The following is a 24,620-nucleotide window of genomic DNA, read 5'->3' as shown; positions in this document are numbered from 1 at the left end:
TGCCAAACAAAAGGAACAGTAACACTTTATCTATACTAATTAAAAAAGAGTTGGATAATTTTTATCAATTTAGTAATTCCAACTGTATCATAAACCTGTTTAATTTAATTAATCGTTTCTAAAGCTTATGCAATTCAAACATTTATTTCCCCAAAAGGTTTAAATTTTTTAAATTTTTCTTTTGGGGGTTTTAACATTGCATAAAAAAATAACCTCATTAGAAGAGGTTATACTAGCATGTTGGCATTGCATAGACCAAACAATGTATGGCTTAACCACCCTGTCCATTGCCTTCACCTGCTGTAGAATTGGTGGGCATCCACAGCCAAGGTCAATTAAGGTCTCATGTTTTGGCACGGAGACCATGACAGGGAATATCTCTTCAAAATGTTTCACATAACAATGAAATGTTTCAATGTGTAGACACAGTTTTAATGCAAAACACTATCCATTTGTAAAAAAAAGAGGTCTTTTATTTCTACTAATTATAATAAAATGTTACAACAACCTTAAGAGGGAACTGAACACTATAACTTATGGCAATTAAAAAACAGTCCTGCAAAAAATCTTCCCTGTTGCCAGAATGACCAGTGAACCCTTCCAAACCCACAATTACTTCACCTGCAAAAATCTTCCAGGTTGCCAGAATGACCAGTGAACCCTTCCAAACCCACAGTTACTTCACCTCCTGGAAATGATGAGCTTCGATATCCTACATGAAATAAGCATGTTAATTTCTTGGCAATGTTTCCTTATTTATCCAAGGTCAGCTCCACAGCATGTTTTCTTTCGCCCCCATCTAAAGTCTTCTGGATCCTGTTAATTTGTGTAGAGATGAAGTGTTTTCATTTTAAGGTCCGAGTTCACAATTAGATTCTGGGATCTTGCTTGCCGGGGTACAGTAAGATTGCAAATAGTATTTAAATGTCATCCCAGAAAATCTCTGACTTTAATATTAGTTACAAATCATTCATAAGAATAAAGACAGAAATATTAGCTTTGATATCGTGGCAGGAGGACCTGAAAGGAGGGCAAGACTAAGGAAAATCTCCAATCTGAAAGAAGACAACGCCCATCATCGAGGTACACAAGTGAAAGGATGGCAGCCCCATTAAACACAATGGCAACAGCTCAATATGTGGATTAAATGACAGATCAAAAACTACCCAAACTTTGTAGAAGAGAGTTGAACTGCTACCTATTCTTTTAAGAATTCTCTATATCTGAAAATATTCATAACAGTATTGACAATACACTCCAGATGGTACTTGAAAATAACAGATCCTGTCAAAATTGTATGTAATAATAAAAACAATGGGGTCTTATCTGTTTTTAAAAATCTGAAATATTGTTAAAAACATTTTAATTATGTAACTGATTGCTTGACTGAATTTAACCAGCTGTCTCTTAACTGGGTTATTTTTCTTAATGAAACCAAATTTTGATTTTTGGGCTGATTTGCAAGTACAAAAACTGTGTGTGTGTGTGTGTGTGTGTGTGTGTGTGTGTGTTTATAATTTTTAGAGAAAAAAAGCAGAGGATATTGGAATGTAGTATATACAGTAAAGTAATTGTCACTTGTTAAAATTTTTTGTTTCAATAAAGTACAAAATAAAGTTAGTATCTTCTCCACTAAACAACCAAACGATTGCTTTTACTCACTGTAAAGGTTCACCATTTATACCTCCAGATGAATATGTGTGGAAATCGGTGGTCACATTCAACGTGAATAGTTTAGATACCAAAAGTATGGGTAGAATATAAATATGAGTGCTCTATTCTATTGTTGAATTAAACACAGATACATGTAGGCTTCTCATTGTCTCCCAATGATTGTCTAAAACTCTATTTGGAAAGAAGAAAAGGGGAAACTTTGAGTTGTGAAGTTTTGCTTCCAAAAGTTTGGACTAGAGTGCATTTGGAGAAATTTATTTACTCACCAAATTTTAACCCACATGACAGTCTTTCCCAGATCAGAAAGACAATTATCTTAAGGATTCCTCTAGTGATACAAAAGGGTAACTTGAAATAGAAACAAGGTCGCTTTTAGAAATTATACAAAAACCACAAAAGTATACACCAACTGCCAAAGAACAGGTGAATTTTGTCACTTCCAAATGTCATTCATTGGTAAACTGCCTCAATGATACTTAATGTGAGGGGAAAATGGGCTGTTTAACAATAAGTATTAGCATTTACATTATAATTCTCAGATTTTATTTTGGAAGCTGGAATGTAAACAGATGGCAATACATTTACCACATTTTATTTGTAATGTGAAAAATATTCCTCTTTGATAGATGCAAGAATGTTGGAAACAATGAATAAATACCATTTCTGGCCAGACGAAATACTTTGAAGGTATATTTGTGATACGGGTTGCAGTAAGTACCTTATTAACCTTAGTTTAAGTAACAGCAAGTAGAGTTGTCCAAACCTGTACTTGAGCTGAAAAGAAAAAACAAACTACTCATAGTTTCCTTTAGGCATGCATTTTACCATGGCAAAGTGCAACGGGGCGTGCATTATATAGGTAATCTGGACCTGCTTCAGCAAACTAAGTAGATCATGAGCATTCGTCGAGAGCAATGCAGAAGCTTGATGGAGTGAAGGAGAGTTGACAATTTTTGAAACAATCTTCTCACGATTTCATTTTAGAAGTTTCATTCCTCAGCTGACTGCTGCTTCAGGAATGCAGGGTGATGGGAACAGACTGGGCCAGATGTTGGCTACAGAAGCAAGCAACTTTGCCAGCCCAAACGGGGCAGTAAAATGACAGCAACGGAAAACGTTTCAGCTGTGAAAAGCAGTATAACGCTGTGCGCTGTGCCAGAGATGACCATATTATACAGCGTCCCATCTGAGACTGTATAACACTTTCACCAGCCAGCCAGGGGGCCTCCTAACTATGGCAGGATCTGAACAACACACAGCACACCAGAGGGCAATGCACAATCCAAAAGAAAGAGAAAGAAAGAAGAATGAGAGAAAACAAGCAAAACACGCGGCTGTCGTGCACAAACCTTCCGGCTCTGTGTTCTCTTTGTGGTGTACTTGCTTCAGCGGGCAGCAGAAGATTTCGTGACACTTAGCACGAAAGGGGGACTCTTTTTTCTTTAATTCCGCAGATTGGATGGAATCTTGTCGTAACATAATGTATTCCTGTGTGCCAGGGGGGGCGTCATCCAGAACTGTGGTCACCACATAACAAAATGAACTCAAGTTAGAGCCTCAGAAAAGCAACGAATGTCTTAAATCAAATCTACTCCCAGGGAAGACTAAAACAACAGCCCTAAGAAAAGTTTCAAAAAAAAAAAACATCTCATAGCTTAGTGATTTTCTTTTAATGGGCTTAGTTTAAAATACTAAAGCCTTGCAAACAGCTACTCGACTAGCTATACCTCTGTTGCTAGTACAATGAAAACAGTGTTAAATCATACCCAAAGTGCAAAAACGTATTTTAATATGGATACTCATGTCGTATCTAAATAAACACCATGTAGAACTTAGAGGTTTCAGATTGAGATACGATATAAATAGTTATAGGTTAAACTGGCTAATGTCCACCCATTATCAGTAAATTTGCTCCTGTTTCTTTTCTTGGTCTGCTCCTGGTGAGGGCCTAACTTCCAAGCAGTATACACGGAGACAGACAGAAGAATCAAAGTCACTGCTCTTTACTCTTTGATGTCCAAAGAGAACTGAAGCTGTTGCAAACATTCTTCAGATGTTCAAAACCCCTTAATAAAGACAAGAGATTCCAGCTGAGAGCCCACGAAGCAACACCTGGCCAAAGGACTACCTTGTTGGATTGTAAAAGAGCCAGGCCTGTTTTAATAATTTTGGCCTTAAGTATACACCAGGATCCTCTCAGTCCACATTTTCTTTCTAGGCTTCCTAAGCGTATCACTAGTGTTTTTGAATCACTATTATTTTTATTCCCTGCAAAAGCAAGATATCTGTCTTTATAGGGTTCACTGCTACATTCTCTATTCCGAAAACCTTCCATGAAAATAGGTGCAAATTTGATCTGCATTTTCAGAAACAGGGAACTGACCCAAGCATGAATTTTTCTCTTTCACACCCTTCCCAATGAGGCCATTCCATTTCACCAGAAGTCAGTCAGTGCCTCCAAAGCTTTGATTAATGATGACCTGACTCATTCTACTACCTGAAATGCATACACTTAACATGCATTTAGGAGGACTGATACTACTAGCAAATTTTTTGTGGGGTGAATAATGCCGTGGTGTTTGTAAAAAAAAAATAAATCAATAAACAAATGGTGGCTGAATTTAGATGGGATATGAAGCTTCTGTGTTGGGTAAAACATTCCTAGCTCATTGGCTGGGATCTTAAGGGGTTTTAAGAACTTCCTTTCATGTTAAGGAAAAAATGGTATAAAAACCAACGTAACTTTTAAATTAGTATTATGAGTTTAGAACAAGTTCTTCATAGGTTGACTCTATGAGGAATTGTTGTGTCCCTTTATAAGTCATTAAATTATGCAAGACGGTGATGAATATTTTAGTCAGTTCTCTATTTTCCTCTAGCATTCAGCAGCAGCAATCAAAAATATTATATAGACACACCACGATAGCTTTTTCTGCAGAGAGTTCCCTTCGTCTACTAGGAATGTGACTATAACTTCTTAGAATCTCGTTGAATGCACATCTTTGCTAGCAACAGCTGCTATTCAAAACATTTGTAACCATTTCCTGCCATGAGCAGATAGTTATGATAATATAGACACTCATCAAATTCCAGCATCACAGCTGAAGACAAATTCTAGTTTTACCATCCAAAATATTTAAATAAAACTCCCCAAATTGGAACTCTTTAAAAAAAGAAGCACCCACGATTATATGGAATCTGAGAAATTCCATTTTCATCCACTGCTGTGTAGAAAACATGTAAGACTGAAGGACAATTGGAGGATAAAAGAGAAAAAAAATGACTTTTTGACAATGCATAAGGAATTTGTTATTCAGAAGTACGTGACAAATAACAGTAAATTGTCTTCCATTTTCATTGTTCAATACCAACAATGATGTCACAAATGGGCATTTCTGGAGATTAATAGTAGACTGAAGCTAACAGCCTTTGGCTGACTCTCCAGCCATCAGCTTTTCCCAGCTGGTCATTAATTCCCAGAAAATGCCTTGTACTGGCATCATTATTGTTTAATTAGATACAACTGGTTATCTGTAACACACAACAAAATTCTAGTGAAAGCTACATGCTGACTGATACAAGTGTTAACCCCCAAATTCATCACGATGGGAAAAACATGAAGGCCATAAAAGTGCAGGATAATTGCTTTCCACAAAATTCTCCCTGTCTTCTGTTCTTTCTTCAAATAGAATTTAACAAGTGCAAAAGGTGCCAAGATGAGAGTGTTTAAGGAGTCATCTGAACAATAATCACAGGCACAGAACATTTCCTTGGAAATCGTGAACATCTGGGAGTTAATGGGTCAGCTTTGGGTCTCAGGCTGTCTCTACTCAGTACCTCAAATGTCAGTCCATTCAAGCAAAACAGAAAACAAAAAGTAGTCAACCAACAGTAGCTTGATGTTATGTTGGCAAAAGAGCTAGAAACACTGATTTTTTTAAAACCAGAAGTGGCATTGTATAGGCAACACATTACTCTGGCTTATAAAATCTCTTTAATTGGAGATATTTTGGATGGGAAATTAAAACTATTATATCAAATGCACATATTCCCAGGGCTCCCTCAAGTAGGAGAGTGACTGTATGTGCGGTTGACAGCAGAAAGAATGAAAGATGACTTCCCACAAGACTCCAGCAGTAAAACAGGTGGGTAGCTTTGTTCTAATTCCCTAAGAAAGTGATGAGGATGCAATGCGTCCGTGGGGTACCAGCTCTAGGAAGGGAAAGGGAGGCTTGCAAAGAATCCAGCCCATTGAGATAGGAAAAAGGAATGGGTTTCTTTTTTCCCTGGCTTAGTCCAATGTTTTCTTCCATTTTACCCAATCTGGTACATTCCCTTCTTACACATGACCTCTATCCTCAGACAACCACTCTTGCCACTGGTCATTTGAACCATTTGTCCACCTTCCATTCAGTGACTCCTGCTGCCCTATACAAAAATAGATTTATCCAGTCTTGGAGGTGGACAAAAAATTCCAGTGATTAGGTAGACATTAGATTGATACAAAGCTTCCTCCGATTTCAGAAATTCAACTTGACTCTTCAAGACAGATGAGGTGGTAAAAGTGGCTCATGGTTTCTCTCTGGATCTGGAAGCCCCATGGTTTTTGAAAGGCTGCTGAGCCCCATGAGAACAGCTGCCAAAGAATAGGGCTCTGGGGGAAAATTTTGCCCATATAAGCAGTGCCCCCAGCCTTAAAAACACAGCCCTCCTATTCAGGACTCCCAAGTCACACAGGAGTAGTACAGAGTAGGAGGACACAAGTGCACACGTGCAAATCCACACATCCACAGACACACAGACATTGACAGGTGGCATACTCAGACACAGAGGTGAGAAGAATAAGTGACTTTAGTGGTGGGATGATAGTTATAAACACCACTTATAAAAGAGCTACTTCCCATTGCAAATGTTGTTCCACTGACTAACCATCAGGTTGGCAAGCTTGCATGTAGGTTTGGTTTCTCAGCAGCAGCAGTGCTGTTCTGCCATAGTCAAGGTCAAGGACACAGTCAGGGAGCAGTCATGGTAAGACGAGAGTTTGACGGAGTCTAAGCCTGCTGACCTGGCCTGACGTACTCATGTTCACAGAAATACACTATTCCCATTTCAAACTAGAGGTAAAGAAAGAACCAATCTATAGAAACCTTCATCTCTGATAGAATAAAAAAAATTCCAATGCAATGTATCCTTTAAATATATTTTAAACTAAATAAGTGAATCATTTATCTTTCCCATAGTTGGAATGTCTTGGTTTACTCTATAAAAGTTCTTGATTTACTCTATAAAAGTTGTATCAATAGACATAACATTGGCCTCATAAAACAGCTACCAAAATATTTACTACATGACAAACACTGGGATGCAATCCTCTATGTCATTTCAAACAAAATTTCTTTAGAGATAATTTAATGCCACTCCTTTGTTTTGAAACGTAAGAAAAATAAATCTCAGGAGGGGAAGCAACTTTTTAAAAGTCACATAGTAAGTTATTGAAAAAGCCTATGCTGTAGCCAGCATTCCAGTGTGTTTGTCAACAAGTCTAAAGTAAAACAACTTTGGCCGGGTTCGGTGGCTCGCGCCTGTCATCCCAGCATTTGGGAGGCCAAAGCGGGCAGATCACCTGAGGTCAGGAGTGCAAGACTAGCCTGGCCAACATAGCAAAACCCCATCTCTACTAAAAGTACAAAAATTAGCCAGGCATGGTGGCACATGACTGTAATCCCAGCTACTTGGGAGGCTGAGACAGGAGAATTGCTTGAACACAGGAGGCAGAGGTTGCAGTGAGCCAAGATGGCACCACTACACTCCAACCTGGGTGACAGAGTGAGACGCCGTCTCAAAAAAATTAAAAAAATAAATAAGACAACTTTGTAAAAGCATCAACACATTAGACAGTTATTGGGTTCTTCACTATTTTTTAGCTTCCAAAATTACCCCTGTATCCAAAAAACCTTTTCCTTTACTTAAAGACAGAAAAGCAACCAGAGACAGCCTAGGAAACTATTTTGACAATGCCACAGAGGCATCTGCCCCCTCATCAGGCCACTGTAATTCGCAAGCTTTTCTGGCTTCAAGCTGGAAGCAGTTAACAAGCCCCCAATTATTAGATGATGATGCTGTTTGCCTTTAACTCTTCTGAAAGATAACGCAACATAATTAATGATACATAATTTTAAATCAAAGCAAATCTGAGATCTCCAAGGCCACAACAATGTAGACAGCAACGGGACTATCAATCAAAATTATTAGACACATATTAGTGACTCCAACAATAAAATACTTTAAAAATCTATGAAACAGAAAAGATGGCAAAATATACAGATTATCAGATGACCTTAACTCATCAGGAAGAGAGAAAAACTGGGGTAATTAGAGCAATTACTCTTTCATGTTAGTGAGCACCTGTCATGCTGAAAAGTGCATTCAACTACAAGATGTGTAGGATCAAGACCTCCATTCTTCCTCCCAGCTAACCATCTACTTATCTCTATATAAGATTTAAGCTTTCCTGCCACCATGAACACTATGAAGTCAGCAGGTTTAAATGTGCATGAGTAATTTAAGTAAATAATTCACTGAAGGGAACAGATCAGTACTAATGGTCTTTCAACTTGTCCAAGGTAGAAACAACTTTTAAATGTTTGGAAATTTCAGTTACTTTCTTTGCAACCTCCTTCAGTTCCTTTGCAACCTCCCTCATTCTCCAAGCATTACTAGATCTTCATCCTATGTTTCTTCGGGCTAACTTGCTCTTTTCATGTTAGAATGAAATGCAAACTTCCTACCCTGGTGGCCCCCCCACCTCCTGAATTTTATTATACGCCTCTCTTCTGGCTCACGTTAGCTTTCCATTAGGATCCAGAATACGCCAGGCTTTCTCCTGCCTCAAGGTCTTGTACCCCTTTATGTCCTTCAAATGGCCCCTTTATGTCCTTCAGGGTTCCACTAAAATGTCACCTCCTCAGAGATGCCCTTTTAACCACCTTAAGGAAGTTTCAATTTGTCACAATCTATAATTACTTATATATGTATGTATGTGTCTCTTGTCTGGCTCTCCCTGCAAGAATATTAGCCCCCTGAGGCAAAGACATTCTATGTCTCATTGACCATTTATATGTGGGGCCTAGGATAGTGCGTACTCATAATACACACAAGCAATTCTCTTTGACCTATGTAGCCTTCCCACGATGCCAAGACATATGGTCAGCTCCCTCTCCTAACTCTTCATGTCCATATACGTTTTAAGAAATGTATCTTGTGGTGCCTTGGGACAGGTTTTTGGTTATTATCACGGACCGTAAGTAACAAGATCGATGATCATTATTTTGACATATATCTTTTCTCCACAACTTGAATGTAAGCTCCCAGGACAAGAACCATGTCTCAGTCTCTTTTGTAATCCGTTTTGCTTTCCTAATGGCCTCTAACACTTTTCACACAGTTGTTTTTCACGCACAAAATGAGCCCCTCCGAGGGATAGTCATCCTACATTGAAGGTGTGCGTTACAAAGCGGTAATAAATGAAGAGTCTAGCCCATGGCCTGGCACCCAGTAGGCACAAAGTAAATGGTATTTGCAATGGAGGAAACAGTGTCCCTGCCAGAGATGAAACTGTAGAGCAATGCACTCTGGGAGTTGCAAAACCAGGAGCCACACCCTGACTTGATGCTTTCTGTGTAACCTTTAGAATGGAATTTCACCTCTGTGGGCCTCAGCTGCCTCATTTCAAAAATGAGGGATTTAGACTAGGTCAGGGTTTCTCAGCACTGGAACTTTTGACGTCTGGGGCCTAACAATTCTTTGTTGTGAAGGGCTGTTTCGTCCACTGTAGGATGTTGAGCTGTATCCCTAGCCTCTACTCAATAGATGCCAGCAGCACTGCTCCCCAAAGTTGTGACAACCAAAAATGCCTTCAGACATTGTCAAATCCCCCCCCCCATCCCCGCCCTGACAACTGAAGGCAAAATTGCCTTATTTGAGAATCACTGGACTTGATGGGTAAAGTCCCATTGGCCTGCAAACCTCTTTGTGAAGAGTTAGCACCAATCCTGGAAACACTTTTGTGACCCTCAAAGATGCTCAGCATCCTGCAAGGACTCGGCTATTCCATTCTGGAGAGTTTGGTCCATACAATGCAGGCCAGGAAGAGAGGGGAAGGCACTGGTGTGCACATCAACCTCCCAGGTAACAGAACGCCTCTGACTGGCTAAACGTAAAGCACCACTGCTACCCATCAGTGGGGTCTTCACTCGGCATAGGACAGAGACTTTTTCTACTCAGTGGCATCACTTGGCATTCTGTGAGTAGCCTCAGGGGCCTGCTGTGAATGGCAGGTGGGGCCCAGCCAACCAAAGTCCTGGCCCAGGTGGGAACAAGAAACAAGAAGGGGAGGTTGAGGGAACCCTCTTTCACCTTATGTATGCAGCTTCCTCAAAGCCCAGCCTTTCCATCAGCCAAAGGCCCATGTGGCCAGGGAGGATAGATAACCCTCCTGAAGACAGAAATGGGTCCACTAAGAAGAAAAGTGCAGTTTCTACCAGAAAAGCAGAGTCTTCTTCCAGGAGTCCTCTGCCCTTGTATGAATGACAAATAGTTTCTTCTGTGCTACAATTTCAAACAGATCAGAAAGATAGGTGAAGGCTAGAGAGGAGTACATTCCACCTTAGAACACTGGTTATTGCTGTACATCTCAATGGTACCATCAGGAGAGTGGACACCAGCTTGTTATGTTCAAGTTTTATAGCTTAACTCATTGTACTCCCTTTCCATAAACGTTGTTCACGTCCAAGTCAAACTTAAGCGAGACTCACGGTCACCTAGACGGCTTGTTGAGACTGATCGCGGACCTCCACGCAAGAGTTTCTAATTGAGGTGGTTTGGGATGGAACTTGAGAACTAGCATTTATAACAAGTTCCCAGGTGGTGCTGATGCAGCTGGTCAAGGATCATACTTAGATTGGAGAACGACTCTCCCAAGCTACTTATCTCTCCCAGGTTTCTCTGCCTGTCTGCATTCTCCTCTGCCCAGTACGAACGCAATCTAAACCAGTGGTTCTCAGTTGTGGTTTAGCATTAGCATCACCTGGAGGACTTTTAAAACCTAAAATACCCACGTTGCCACACCAGACCAATTAAAGCAGAATTGCCTGGCTGGGGTCTGAGCACTGGTAGGTTTCAACGATCCTCAGATGATTTGACTACAGAGCCAAGGTTGGGGACTGAGCACTGGTAGGTTTCAACGATCCTCAGATGATTTGACTACAGAGCCAAGGTTGAAAATTACTGCTCTAAGTAAAGCCTTTCTTTACTCTCTCCAGTGAAAATTTCTCTCCTTCTCCTCTCTCTCTCCTTCTTCTTCTCTTTCTCTCTCTCTTTCTCTCTCTCTCTCTCTCTCTCTCTCTCTCTCTCTCTCTCCTCTCTCTCTCTCTCTCTCTCCCCCCCCCCCGAGGGTAGGCTCTGGCCCATGATTATCCAATTATTTGCATTTTTTTCCACACCTCAGGCTAGGGTTGCTACCTACTCTTCTGCAGTGGTGCTGTTCATTGTGTAAAATTGCACAGCAGCGCACATCTCCACACAGAAGCCCTGTTCCAGCCTCACCCGCCACAGTGGTTTGCTCAGAGTTCTATAACATTAATACAACCCTGCCCTGTGTTCTCATTTTTTAAACTGACCATCTCTTGACTAGCCAGTTTTGAACTGAATAAAATCAAATTCAGTTTTTCAAAATACGCCCCCGCCCCCAAGATCTCAGGTTAGCAAGAAAATCAGGACCTACCACATGTGTCTTTGCCCTGGAGCTGGTCTATGATGTTGTATCTCTATTCTCATCCCTCCTGACCAGCTCCCCACCCTTAGGGTCCGTACAGAACCATTTCAAACTTTATATAGGCTGCAATCTCAGAGCAGTCCAAGCTGACAGTCACAAAATAAAACGGTACCAAGAACTAATTGGAAACCTTCTTGGTGAATGTCTAGTTAAATACACTGGACGTTTTTTATGACATCCATGAAAAAGGGGACTGAGGCTACATTTTTCCAGAAATTGTTTCCTTGAATCTTGTAATTCAGTGGTTCTTTACCCTAGCTGCACATCAGAATCACCTGGGGAGCTTTAATAACATGCCTGTGTTTGCGCCTCACCTCCAGAGATTCTGGTTTAATTGGCCTATGAGTGGGGTTTAGGCCTTAGTAGTTTAGAGTTCCCAAGGTGAAGCGAGGGTGGAAAACCAAAGTGTCTATTTGAAGAAGCAAGAGAAAAAAACATAAACGTATGCACAATTAACTGCAAAGACCATGTTTTTCTGAGCTTAGAAGAAAGAGCTTTAGAAGAAACTAGGACTTTAAAGTGCTAGGCCCCTTCATCAAGCATGGAATCCAAATGGATTTTCTCCTCTCTTAAGAAGAAAGTTTCAAAAACCTTGGGCGATATGGCAGATTGTGCTATACCGGCAAGGGCCTTATAATCAACCTATCCTGCTTTCAAATCACAGTTCTGCTCCCTGCACCACCACCACTAACCACCAGTGTGACCTTGGGCAAGCCCTGTATACTCCTGGAGGCTGAGTTTCCTCAACCATAAGATGAAATGATAGCTATTGTTAAGTGTAAATCCTGGCCCAGCATCGTGGGTTTCACCTGGGAGCTTGTAAGAAATGCAGACTTGCAGCACCGCTAAGTCCAGATCAGCAGAATCACAATCGATTTTCACGAGGTTCTGAAGTGACTGCTATGCACATTAAAGCTGGAAATGCGCATGGCACAGTAGCTGGCACACAGTCACATAATCAGTACTAAGTATGGGTCAATTCTCTTCTCTTCTGAGGCCACACATTATTTGGGCATAAGTGAAATGTATACTCATGGAAACATAACTACAGGTTGGGGAACGAACACCACTTACAGCATGACCTTGTGCAAGTCAATTTCCTGTCTCTTACAGATGACCAAACTGAATCTCGACGTTTATTTCCTAACAAGGTCACTTTAACAATTAAAAAAGATGATGTGAGTGGGAGCATCCAGCATAGTGCCTATCCCATGATAGCTATTCCCTGTGTATTAAGTACTTCCTGGTGGATGCAATGGCTCACACCTGTAATCCAAGGGCTTTGAGAGGCTGATGCAGGAGTTTGAGACCAGCTGGGCAACATAGCGAGCCCACATCTCTACCAAAAAAAAATTAATGTAAAAAATACTAGCCACACATAGTGACACACACCTGTACTCATGGCTACTCAGGAGGCTGAGGTGGGAGGATTGCTTGAGCCCACGAGTTCGAGGCTGCAGTGAGCTACGATTGTGCCACCCCACTCAAGCCTGGGTGACAAAGAAAGACCCTGTCTGTATTAGTCCATTTTCATGCTGCTGATAAAGACATACCCGAGACTGGAAAGGAGGTTTAACGGACTCACAGTTCCACATGGCTGGGGAGGCCTCACATCATGGTGGAAGGCAAGGAGGTACAAGTCACATCTTACATGGCATCAGGGTAGAGGGAGAATGAGAGCCAAGCAAACGGGGTTTTTCCTTATAAAACCATCAGATCTTGTGAGACTTATTCACTACCACGAGAACAGTATGGGGGAATCCGCCCCCATAATTCAATTGTCTCCCACCGGATCTCTCTCACAATATCTAGGAATTAAGGGAACTACAATTCAAGATGAGATTTGGGTGGAAACACAGCCAAATCGTATCACTGTCTCTAAATCTATCTGTCTGTCTATCTATCTGTCTGTCTGTCTGTCTGTCTGTCTATCTATCAATCATCTATCTATCCTCCCTAAGTAGTAACTGAGGCTATTACTACTTAGGGAGGGAGTAGCCGTGACTGCAGGTGTGTGTTACTAAGGAAGTTAACGTGAAGGTGTCTTCCACTCCCACCACACACAAAAAATTCTCAACCACTTATATCTGCTGGTCCAGGGAAGGCCTCACACGAACTTCACTTTATTTTCTAACCGAAGTAGGAGAGATGACTCAGGGGAGAAAAAGATGGCTGTACTACTTATGGATTATCAAATTGACTGACAGTATTTCTTTCAAAATGCTGTCTGAAATTTCATGCAAATGTTCAATATGTGTTTGGCTTCCTTGAAAAATGTTATTTGGTCTCACTCACTTTGTGTTAAATGCAAGGTGCCTCTGGCCACAGTGTCCCAGGAACTGAATCATCTAGGCAGCCTTTAAAGATTATTTACATATTGATTCCAGGCACTGTTTTTGCACTAAATTTTGCCTCTTCCTCCATGCATACTTATGGAGGTCATTGCCAACATTTCAGGCAAAGTTTCCAGAAAAATCACTGCACTATGCATGTTGTTCCAGCCAGCTGTGCCCAGTGTGCCTGTGTGTGTGTGTGTGTGTGTTTGCATGCATGTGTGTGCAAGGCTGGACACATGTCTTTTACTTCAGTAACTATTAGTACAGAAACTCCAGTTAGGCTCACAGAGTGATGTCATCATTACTCATATACACTATCTTGCCTGAAATATTCTCAGCCCTTGATCTTAACACGTTTCTCAGACAACATTATAGGCTAAATTGCTAGAGAAAGCCTATTTTCTTCTCTCAATCTTTACAATTTTTGGAGTATTACCGCTCAGAGGACCAAGGTTTCCTCACCAGTATACACTAGAGTGCATTCTCAGGCATTATACTCCTGTATTCCTAGAAAATGCTCTCATCAACCCCACACCTCTTCACATGGCATGCTGGAAGAGCCCTGCACTATGCGTCATCACTATCCCCTTCATAATTTTATTTGGTGTTTGGAAACCTAATCTCTGATCCAAATTTCATGGGTCAAGCGAGAAGTTTGGTCCCGATGGTTGCCTGAAATCTCCAGGGATATGTTCAGAGCTCCCTGCCTCATGAAGACCCCACCCCATGGACTCAGTTGACTACCAGGAATTCCTTGGTTCTAGTGCTAGCAGCAAAAAAAACATACACTGCAATGTTGCTTAAAAATTATATGATTGAAAAGTGATCAGTGCCATCATGTGCACCTCCATCTTTCCATACCCACTCCCCAAAGGTATCTAAGTAGCAAACTCATTTGACCTTATTAGTCAGGAAATACTTTTATTTTCAAGCAGGTAGGGTTCTCTTCTTTTCTTTCCTGCCAATGTTTTGTGATCATATATGCTTCTGTCACCTATTGGTGCTTTTCTCCATGCCCAGGAACAATAGTGAAAATTCACTCAAGTACATTAACAAACCATCTTGACTGACCTTTTAGCAAAAACAATAAAGCAGATACCAATAGATAGGCTTATCTATAGAAACCATTTCTGAAATACGATGAAGTATGTGTACGACATTTTGGCATTGTGCTACCTGGCTTTCCATGTCATGTGGCTGTGCTACTGATGAGAGTAGTAGCAAAAGGAGGGAGGAAGTAGAGGAAGGGATGTAGGAGAAGCTCTTCCAATTGATCAAGACATGAGTCCTGGGATCCTCTTGTTTCATTTAAAGAATGCACTGGTAAAAGCCTTCTCTCCCTACTTAGTCACAAGCTGCACTCAAGCTCATCAAAAGGCAATTAATTCAATTTGGCCGCAACATCATATTCACCAATTTGCAAGCTCAAATGGTCAACACCTCCAGGAAATGCATTTCTCTACCTATATGCTGTGGAGGAATTTGTCCTGAGATACTTAAAAGAAGCACATTTTTAGCTAACGGAAAACACTAAAACATAACTCTCAATTACAATAGCTGAAATCCAGAAAACAATTCTAATAGAGAAAGAAATATTCCAATTACATGGGTGCTTTTCTTAGCATTCTTGCATGCCACAGATTCTAATTCCCCATTCAGTAAATAGAGCTAGTGTTTCTTTTCAGCGGGGCTGTCCTTGCAGGGATTACAGATGGAAGAATATATTGTGCCAGGTTAGAACCCACTCCAAATTTGTTTGAGAAGAACTTCAAAGCAAATGGTATTTTAGTTTGCTTACTCTTGGCAGCATTTCTATTTAAGAAAAAGACATTATGACTTCTTTGAAAGCCTCAAGCCATCAAATGTCCTTAAAATAGCATTTAACGATTTAGGTTTAAATGAATTATAAACACTTATATTTAACTCCCCTCTCATTCCCTATAAACCTAGCTGGTTAATTGAGGTTTTAGCAAAAGAGCACCTGGCCTCCTTTATTTTATTAAAGATAACGTCTTCTGCATTGAGCTCTAAGCTGCATTTGATGCTTAGATTCAGAACATGAGGAATTGTCACATAATTTTTTTAAGTAGTAAAATAGAGTTCTTGATATATACCATACACTTTTACATATCATTTTTAATATTCATAGCAACTCATGGTCACATTTAACATAGAGAAAACTGAATGTCAAACAGGTTACAACATATCCCGAGGAACCTAGCTATCAAGATGCAGAGCTGATTCAAACCAAGGTCTCCATCCTCGCAAACCTATCTTCTTACCAGCTATCCCATACCTTCTATTTGTCTGTGTATCTCTGAAAGGCTGAATAATGGTCCTCAAAAACGCCCTAGGTTAAATTCCTGTAACCTAGGACTATGTTACCTTAAGACTGCAGATGAAATTAAGGTTGCCATTCAATTTACCCTTAGATGGAGGATATTAGCCTAGATTATCCAGGTAGGCCCAATGTAGTCACATGAATTCTTAAAATCAAATAAGGAAGGTAGAATAGTGGAGCAGAGAGATGAAAGGAAAGACGAGGCAGGAAGGATCAAAAGTATGAGGAGACTCAACTTGCCATTGCTGGCTTTGGAGATGTAGGAAGGAAGTCATGTGCCAAAGAGTACACATAGTCTCTAGAAGCCAGGGATGGCCCTCAGTGGACAGCCAGCAAGAAAGCAGAGATCTCCATTCTGCAAGGAATTGAATCATGCTAAGGATCAAAAAGAGCAAGAAAACAGATCCTCCCTAGAGTCTCCAAAAAGGAATACAGCCCTGCCAAGACCTTAATTTTGGCCTAGGGAGATGGATGTCTGACTTCTGACCTACAGAAATGTAGCATCATCAATTTGGGTTGTTTGAGACCCTAAGTTTGTGGTAATGTGTTATGGCACCAATAGAAAACAAATGAAATGTTCAAACCTTGATACTAAAAACCTAAATAGGTTTTAAAGTCCACATACCTTCTGTAGTTATAACAATAACCAAATATTATAGGCAGCATTGACACAGCTTCACTGAATTTAACCTGAGAAGAAAGCATACACACAAAGAAGCTTCCTCTGGGGTTTTTATTTTCCATTCCTTCTCATCACACTACCTTTCAACATTCTTCCAACAAATATTTATTGGAAATCTACTGTACACCAGGCACTATTCAAAGCATACAGTATATAGAAGATGGGGGGGGGTAACAGACAAAACTTCATGCTTTCATAGAGTTTACACATTTGAGGGTGGTGAGTAGTAAAGAGACAGTAAACAAATTGTTAAGCTGAGACTTCCAAGGGTATCTGAGTCACTGATTGGACAGAAGCTGCTCTGAATTGCTGCTAGATCCACCTAAGTGGGAAATAACCATTTATGAGTTAAGTTCCTAATGTGTCAATTAGCTTTCTGCTACTGCAGTACAATGTAGCCTAATCTACATAATATAGAAGGCCTCACTAAGAAGAAGACATTGGCGCAGAGGCCTGGAGGAAGTGCAGAAGAGAGTGAGCCATAGAGATATCCAGGAGAAAAGTTTCCAGGTAGAAGTATCAAAAATGTAAAAGTCCTGAGATAAGAGTGTGAATTGCTGTTTTTGTAGAAAATGGAGGAGACCAGTATGGCGGGAACTGAGAGACTGAAGAGGAGAGAGGTAGGAGAAGAGGCCAGAAGGATAACAGGAAGTCTGCTTCTATAGGCCATGGTAACAGCTCTGGCTTTCATTCTGACTGGTGGACAGCCACTGGATAGTGTCAGGCAGAAGAATGATGTGAGCTGGATTATGTGTTCAAAGGCTCACTCTTGCTGCTACGTAGAGAACAGACGCCAGGGGGAAAAGATGGAAGCAGGGAGACTGGTTAGGAGACTACTGCTATTATCCAAGCAACGGGTGACCGTAGTTAGGACCAGTGGCAGGTGTGTAGTTGGGAAGAAGTGGTTAGATTCTGGATATACATAATAGGAATGTAAAACTCTGATGAACTGAAGTCATGGCTGATGGCAGGCAGCATCTAATGACACTATTGACTAGAGATACCCTTTGATAATAATAATTCCCTGGGATACACATTTTACAGAGGGAAAATAATTACTGTGAATTAGCTAACTCTACTCTTCGGGCAAGGAGGAGAGACATCCCACACTTAGCTCTCTCCTGTAGTGTCTCTTTGCACTAAATACATCTATGTAGAATGTGATCACATAGGGACTTGGCAAATATTAACATTGCGGGAGAGTATTGATAGCAGTGATGGAAATGATGATGCGCAGTTTGCAAAACAACATCCTTGAAAAATTGATTCTCTAGAACCCCTACACCATTCTGGTTTCTGTCCTGTAGATCAGCCTAAATCAGCCTAGGCTCTACTCCTTATTGTATAAGACACATCATCTGTGTGAGTCCAGATTTCCTCAACTGGGGCTGACCAGATGATCTCTATGTTTTTTTTCAGAGCTTACATGGGGCAGCGGGTTCTTTCCTCTTCCTGATATTGTTTTTGATATGAATCTCACTAGCATAACAGTGCTGGCTTCCCTCTGGCCCATGATTCACTCTCTTTTGGCAGTGGTAGACTGACTGGCGAGGTTTTAAAAGATAAACTAGCATTCATAGCTCAGCTCCTTCCTTTTTACTTGCTCCTTGGGAGTCAGCTCACTGGAGAACGCATTCATTCTTCTCTGCTGCTTTATGCCTGAAGTTTGTAGGGGGAGGGCCTTTGTGACAAGCGAGGGGTGGAAGATGCAGACAAGAGTCTACTGTCACTCAGGGTTTTCTGTGGCCAAGTGATTATGTCTGTCTAACTGCTTTTTATACACTGTTCTCATTTTACTTCTTAATTTGTTTACAACTTAGAGGGAGAAAAAGAATGTTTTGAGATTTTTTTGTGCTCCGCTGCCACACCTCTCAGCAATATTTGTGAATGCTCAGAATCGTGGGCTTCATAGTATTGGAGAAGCCTAAATCCTCTACAAAATGTGAAGCTTTGTTGGCCCACCTGGCTCTGGCTTCCTGTGTTTCACGGTCCAGATCAGTACCAGGAGACCTGCACTATAAGGCAGGAAAAAAATTGGAAGGAGGAATGATAAAAACACCAGGTAGAAGGAAAGAGAGAGGTGAGGGAGTGCCAGTTTGGTCCTTCACAGATGGAAGGTACAGACTGCCACACTCATTTAAAAATCTGCTGCTGCCATGGAAATCACTAGTTATCGACTGAAGTTCTTGTAGTCCCACAGGAAGCGCTGTCAAAATCTGTATTTCAAAGCAGCAATAAGGACATGGGAAAGATAATGTAGGTCATACATGGGAACAGGAAAACTGATGCAAAGGGGAAGTAAAGCTGTGAATTCATTCTTCTTGAATGGCATTGGAGTAATCTCCACACTGGGAGGCAGCACACGCTTCCCAAATCTTACCTCCCTGTCTTGTCCAATGGTCCCTATCAGTGAGTCTCTCTTGACATGCCTCTGATTTTCCCGTTAATTAGACTCATGTTGAGACACTAGTCATTTGGGGAGTGTTTATTGGTGTGTTCTAGAAATTGAAACATGCCAGTTTTCACAAGCTTGAAAAATGTCAGCCGGAGTAAAACCATTTCCCAATTCTCATACTAAAGACAGCTCTCTACTTCCTCCTTAATGGACAGTTAAGTCGAATTTAAGATAAAACTCAAGAAAGACAGGGCAAAAGTTCCACATAAATTATCTCCCAGCCAATCAGATGCTTAATTGCTGACTGGTAGAAGAGATACTTTTGGAGTTCTTATGAAATGCAGAATAATCACAATCCTTTAAGAGTTGTCTAGAGGACAATTCTTTCTTCTCTTCTCTTTTTTTTTCCCAATGACTTTTTGTAACCCCTGTTTAACAGGCAACTTCTCAAAGACAAGCTTACTATATATAAGACATTCTAAGCTACTCAAGACATCACTTGATGCAAGTCTCTTTATGGCAAAGAGATCGTTAGGTGAAGTTATGGCAATCTTGAAAAAGATGTTTTGGGCAAGAGAGCAAGATGTCTTGGGTCACTCTCAAATCTAAGAGGCAGCAATGATCATGGACTGACTTACATGTAAATTTGGGTTGTCAGCCTTTTTGAACAGGCCATTTCTCTATAAGTTCCCCTTCTCTGCAGGGAACATTGGGAGTTCCTTACCAAATTTCCGATCATCAAAAGAGTAACTTGGTTCTCTTTTTGATATCTATACCTAGGTCAGTCCTAATGAATGGAGAATGTGGCAAAGGCAAATAGACAGAGGAGGCAACCAGCACTTTGGGAGACAGAGACGGGCGAATCATGAGGTCAGGAGTTTGAGACCAGTCTGATCAACATGGTGAAATCTCGTCTCTACGAAAAATTAGCTGGGTATGGTGGCACGCACCAATAATCCCAGCTACTCAGGAGGGTGAGGCAGGAGAATCACTGGAACCCGGGAGGTGGAGGTTGCAGTGAGCCAAGATTGCACCATTGCACTCCAGCTGGGGTGACAGAGCGAGACTCCATTTAAAAAAAAAAAAAAAAAAAAAAAACAAAAGAGAAAGTGCAACTTGCTTCTCTTCTCCTAGCAGCTCACTGGAGACAGACAGCTTAAAACCTTGTAACCACAGCTGTAATGTACTCCAGCGACAGATGCAGGAAACAACCTGATGAAGGCTTGACTGGTTTATTGGAACAGCAGAAACTGGATGAGACCATTTGTCATAATAACTGAATTAGTGCCACTTGTTAGGGCAAAGGACATGTGATTACTGAAGGACAATGTGATGGCTAATTTTATGTGTTAACTTGACTGGGCCATGTGGCGCCCAGATAGTTGGTCAAACATTATTCTAGGTATACCTATGAGTGTTTTTTTTTTTTTTAAATCGATAGACTGACTAAAGCAGATTGCTCTCCATAATGTGGGTGGGCCTCATCCAATCAGTTGAAGGCCTGAATTGAACAAGAGGACTGATCCTCTACTAAGTAAGAAATAATTCTTCCTGCCTGGTGACCTTTGAACTGAGTCATCAGCTTTTCTCTTGCCTTCAAACTTGAGCTGAAACATTGGCGCTTCCTGTGTCTCAGCACTATCAGCCAATGGACTAGAACTGCATCATCAGCTCTCCTGGTTCTCAGGCCTTTGGACTTGGATTAGATATATACAATCAGCTCTTTTGCGTCTCTAGTTTGCTGACTAACCCTGCAGATCTTGGGACTTGCATACCTGCATAGCCATGAAAGCCTGATTTATTATTATCTCCCTATCTGCTTGTACACACACACACACACACACACACACACAAACTTTATTGGCTCTGTTTCTCTGGAGAACCTGATTGAAGCAAACACACACTATGGGAAGCTGAAACACATAAAGGGATCACTTGCCCATTTCTTTTACCAAGGTTGACATAGCTGCTTTGGGTTTTCATTGTAAAAATCAGTTCTCTTCTTTCCATCTCTCATCAATACGGGGTGATAGTTCCACATTGTGGTGGACACACCCTAGAATGATGCCCAACGGGTTACACCCTTGTATAATCCTCTCACCTTAAAATGTAGGCAGAACCCCTGATATGCTTTTAGCCAATAGAATATAGTAAAGGTAAAGTGATTTTTAAGATGTGATTCATGCCCCTGATGAGTTGATTTTGAGTTCATCAAAAGGCACATTAATCTGGGTAGGCCTGACTTAATCAAGTGAAAGCATTAAAAGAGAGATTTACCTTCAGGTCTTAAAAAAATAAGCTGCCATGTGAGCAGGCCTAGGAGGGGGCCACGTGGCAAAGGACTTTGGGAAGTCTCTAGCAGCTCAGAATAGGCCCTGTGTGACAGTCAGCAATAAATGGGGATGTTGGTCCTACTGCCACAAACAACTGAGTTCTGCCAACAATCACATGAGCTTAGAAGAGGATGCTGACCTCCAGAAAAGACCACAGCCATAGGCCTTGTGAGATACTGAGCCACCTATGCTATGTCCTCTAAGCATTCACTGGCAGAGAGTTTACTAGCCCCAAATGTGATGTCATTTTGAGACTTTGAGTGTTAAGTTTGAAGAAACGAACTACGGTGATGGACCAGAATAGTTAAGATGGATTCTCTATGTGTTCTATAAAGATTAAAGATAATAAAAATTATCTCAATACTTAGTTACCTCAGAAAGATTACAATAAAAGAAAAATTTCTTAATAGAATCTAAGTAAAGCAAATAAGGTGTCAGTACTATTTCTTCCATCAAAAAGTCATTTCAAATATAAAAGATGAAAGCCTCCTTTTAACAGAAAGCCAAGCACTGCATGTTCTCACTCACAAGTGGGAGTTGAACAATGAGAACACACTGACACAGGGTGGGGAACAACACACACCAGGGCCTGTTGGGGAGTGGGGGGGCGAGGGGCGGGAACGTAGAGGACAGGTCAATAGGTGCGGCAAACCACCATGGCACACGTATACCTACGTAACAAACCTGCACATTCTGCATATGTATTCTGTTTTTTAATTTTTAGACGAAATAAAGAAAAAAAGCCTCCTTTTAATGAACATTTCATTTTTATTCACAGGAGAGACACATTTGTGATCATCTTTTTTTCTCTTTTAGAGAAAAAGATGATTGAAAACACTTTTGCATCATTTTAAATAATGAAACCACTTTTGAATAACTTTATTTTTAATTGGAAAGGTTTTCTTTCTCCTTAATATTTTTTATTGTGGTAAAATATATACAGCATGAATCCATCCATTTAAATAGTTTTTAAGTGTACAATTCAGTGACATAGATTATAATCACCATGCTATGAAACCATCACCACTATTTTCAAAATCTTTTCATCACCACAAACAAATTCTGTAGCCATTAAACAACAACTTTCTATCCTTCTCTTCCCCCAGCTCCTAGTAACATGAAATCTACTTTTTATCCCTATGAATTTGCCTAAGTGGAGTCATATAGTATTTATCCTTTGGTAACTAACTTCTTAGCATAGTGTCTTCAAGCTTTATTCATATTGTAGCATGTATCAGAACTTAATTCCTTTCTATGGTTGAATAATATTCCATTGTGCATATATACAACACATTTTTGTTTATCTTTTCATCTGTTGATGGATTCTCAGGTTGTTTCCAACTTTGGGCTATTGTGAGTAATGCTACAATGAACTTTGGCATACATATATCTGTTGGAGTCCCTGTTTTAAATTATTTTGTGTATACACCTGGGAGTGGAATTGCTGAATCAGATGAGTCTCTATTTAGCAATTTGAAGAACTGCCAAACTATTGTCCACAGTGAATGTACCATTTTACATTTCCACCAACACCACATAAAGGTTCCAGTTTCTCCACATCATCATTTTCACTTATTTTCCTTTAAAAAAGTATACACGCTAATGAGCGTGAAGTGGTATCTCATTTTGTTTTTTATTTGCTTTACTGTAATGATTAATGACATTCAGTATATTTTCATGTTCTTATTGGACATTCGTATATTTTCATTGGAGAAATATCTATTTAAGTCCCTTGTCCATTCAATTTTCTTACGTCTTTTCTTTGTTGACTGTTAGGATTTCTTTCTACATTCTAGACATTAGGCCTTTATCAGATATACAGCTCACAAATATTTTCATCCATTGTGTAAACTGTCTTTTTAACTTTCTTGATAATGTTCTTTGATACACAACAATTTTTATTTTTGATATAATCCAATTTTACTTCTGTTGCTCATGCTTTTGCTGTAATATCTAACAAACACTGCCAAATCCAAATTCATGAAGAGTTACCTTTATGTTTTCTAAGACTTTTATGGTTTTAGATCTTATATTTAGATACTGGTCAACATGAATAAATTTTTTTTTAAGTTCTGGAGTACATGTGCAGAATGTGCAGTTTTGTTACATAGGTATACAAGTGCCATGGTGGTTTGCTGCACCCATCAACCCATCATCTATATTAGGCATTTCTCCTAATGCTATCCCTCCTCTAGCCCCCCACCCCCTGACAGCCCCCAGTGTGTGATGTTCCCCTCCCTGTGTCCATGTGTTCTCATTGTTCAACTCCCACTACCTAGTCAATACCATTCAGGACATAGGCATGGGCAAAGACTTCAGGACTAAAACACCAAAAGCAATGGCAGCAAAGCCAAAATTGACAAATGGGATCTAATTAAACTAAAGAGCTTCTGCACAGCAAAATAAACTATCATCAGAGTGAAAGGCAACCTACAGAATGGGAAAACATTTTTGCAGTCTATCCATCTGACAAAGGGTTAATATCCAGAATGTACAAATAACTTAAACAAATTTACAAGAAAAAAAAAACTGTATCAAAAAGCGGGGGAAGGATATGAACAGACACATCTCAAAAGAAGACACTTATAGGGCCAAAAAACATGAAAAAAGGTTCATCATCACTGGTCATTAGAGAAATGCAAATCAAAACCACAATGTGATACCATCTCAAGCCAATTAGGATACTGATCATTAAAAAGTCAGGAAACAACAGATGCTGGAGAGGATGTGGAGAAATAGGAACGCTATTACACTGTTGGTGGGAGTGTGAATTAGTTCAACCATTGTGGAAGACAGTGTGGCAATTCCTCAAGGATCTAGAACCAGAAATACCATTTGACCTAGCCATCCCATTACTGGGTATATACCCAAAGGATTGTAAATCATTCTACTATAAAGACCCATGCACCCGTATGTTTACTGTGGGACTATTTACAATAGCAAAGACTTGGAACCAACCCAAATGCCCACCAATGAAAGACTGGATAAAGAAAAAATGGCACATATACACCATGGAATGCTATAAAG

General features: G+C 40.3%; 1 protein-coding gene across 2 annotated transcripts in view; it reads right to left on the bottom strand.

Moving 5' to 3' along the window:
• Window positions 1–24,620, bottom strand: part of FGF13 (fibroblast growth factor 13) — a 576,630-nt gene that overhangs the window by 220,258 nt on the left and 331,752 nt on the right. The window contains exon 3 of one of the 2 annotated variants that reach the window (XM_007992836.3): window positions 3,024–3,191. The exons of the other annotated variant lie outside the window; for it this stretch is intronic. Coding sequence (XP_007991027.1) covers window positions 3,024–3,191 — 168 coding nt within the window. The remainder of the gene's footprint in view (window positions 1–3,023; window positions 3,192–24,620) is intronic. 2 annotated transcript variants of the gene reach the window in all.

The sequence above is a fragment of the Chlorocebus sabaeus genome, chromosome X (genome assembly GCF_047675955.1).
Source record: "Chlorocebus sabaeus isolate Y175 chromosome X, mChlSab1.0.hap1, whole genome shotgun sequence".
NCBI classification, from domain to species: Eukaryota; Metazoa; Chordata; class Mammalia; order Primates; family Cercopithecidae; genus Chlorocebus; species Chlorocebus sabaeus.
The sequence above is the reverse complement of the archived record's forward strand: the minus strand, read 5'-3'. Positions and strand labels throughout refer to the sequence as shown.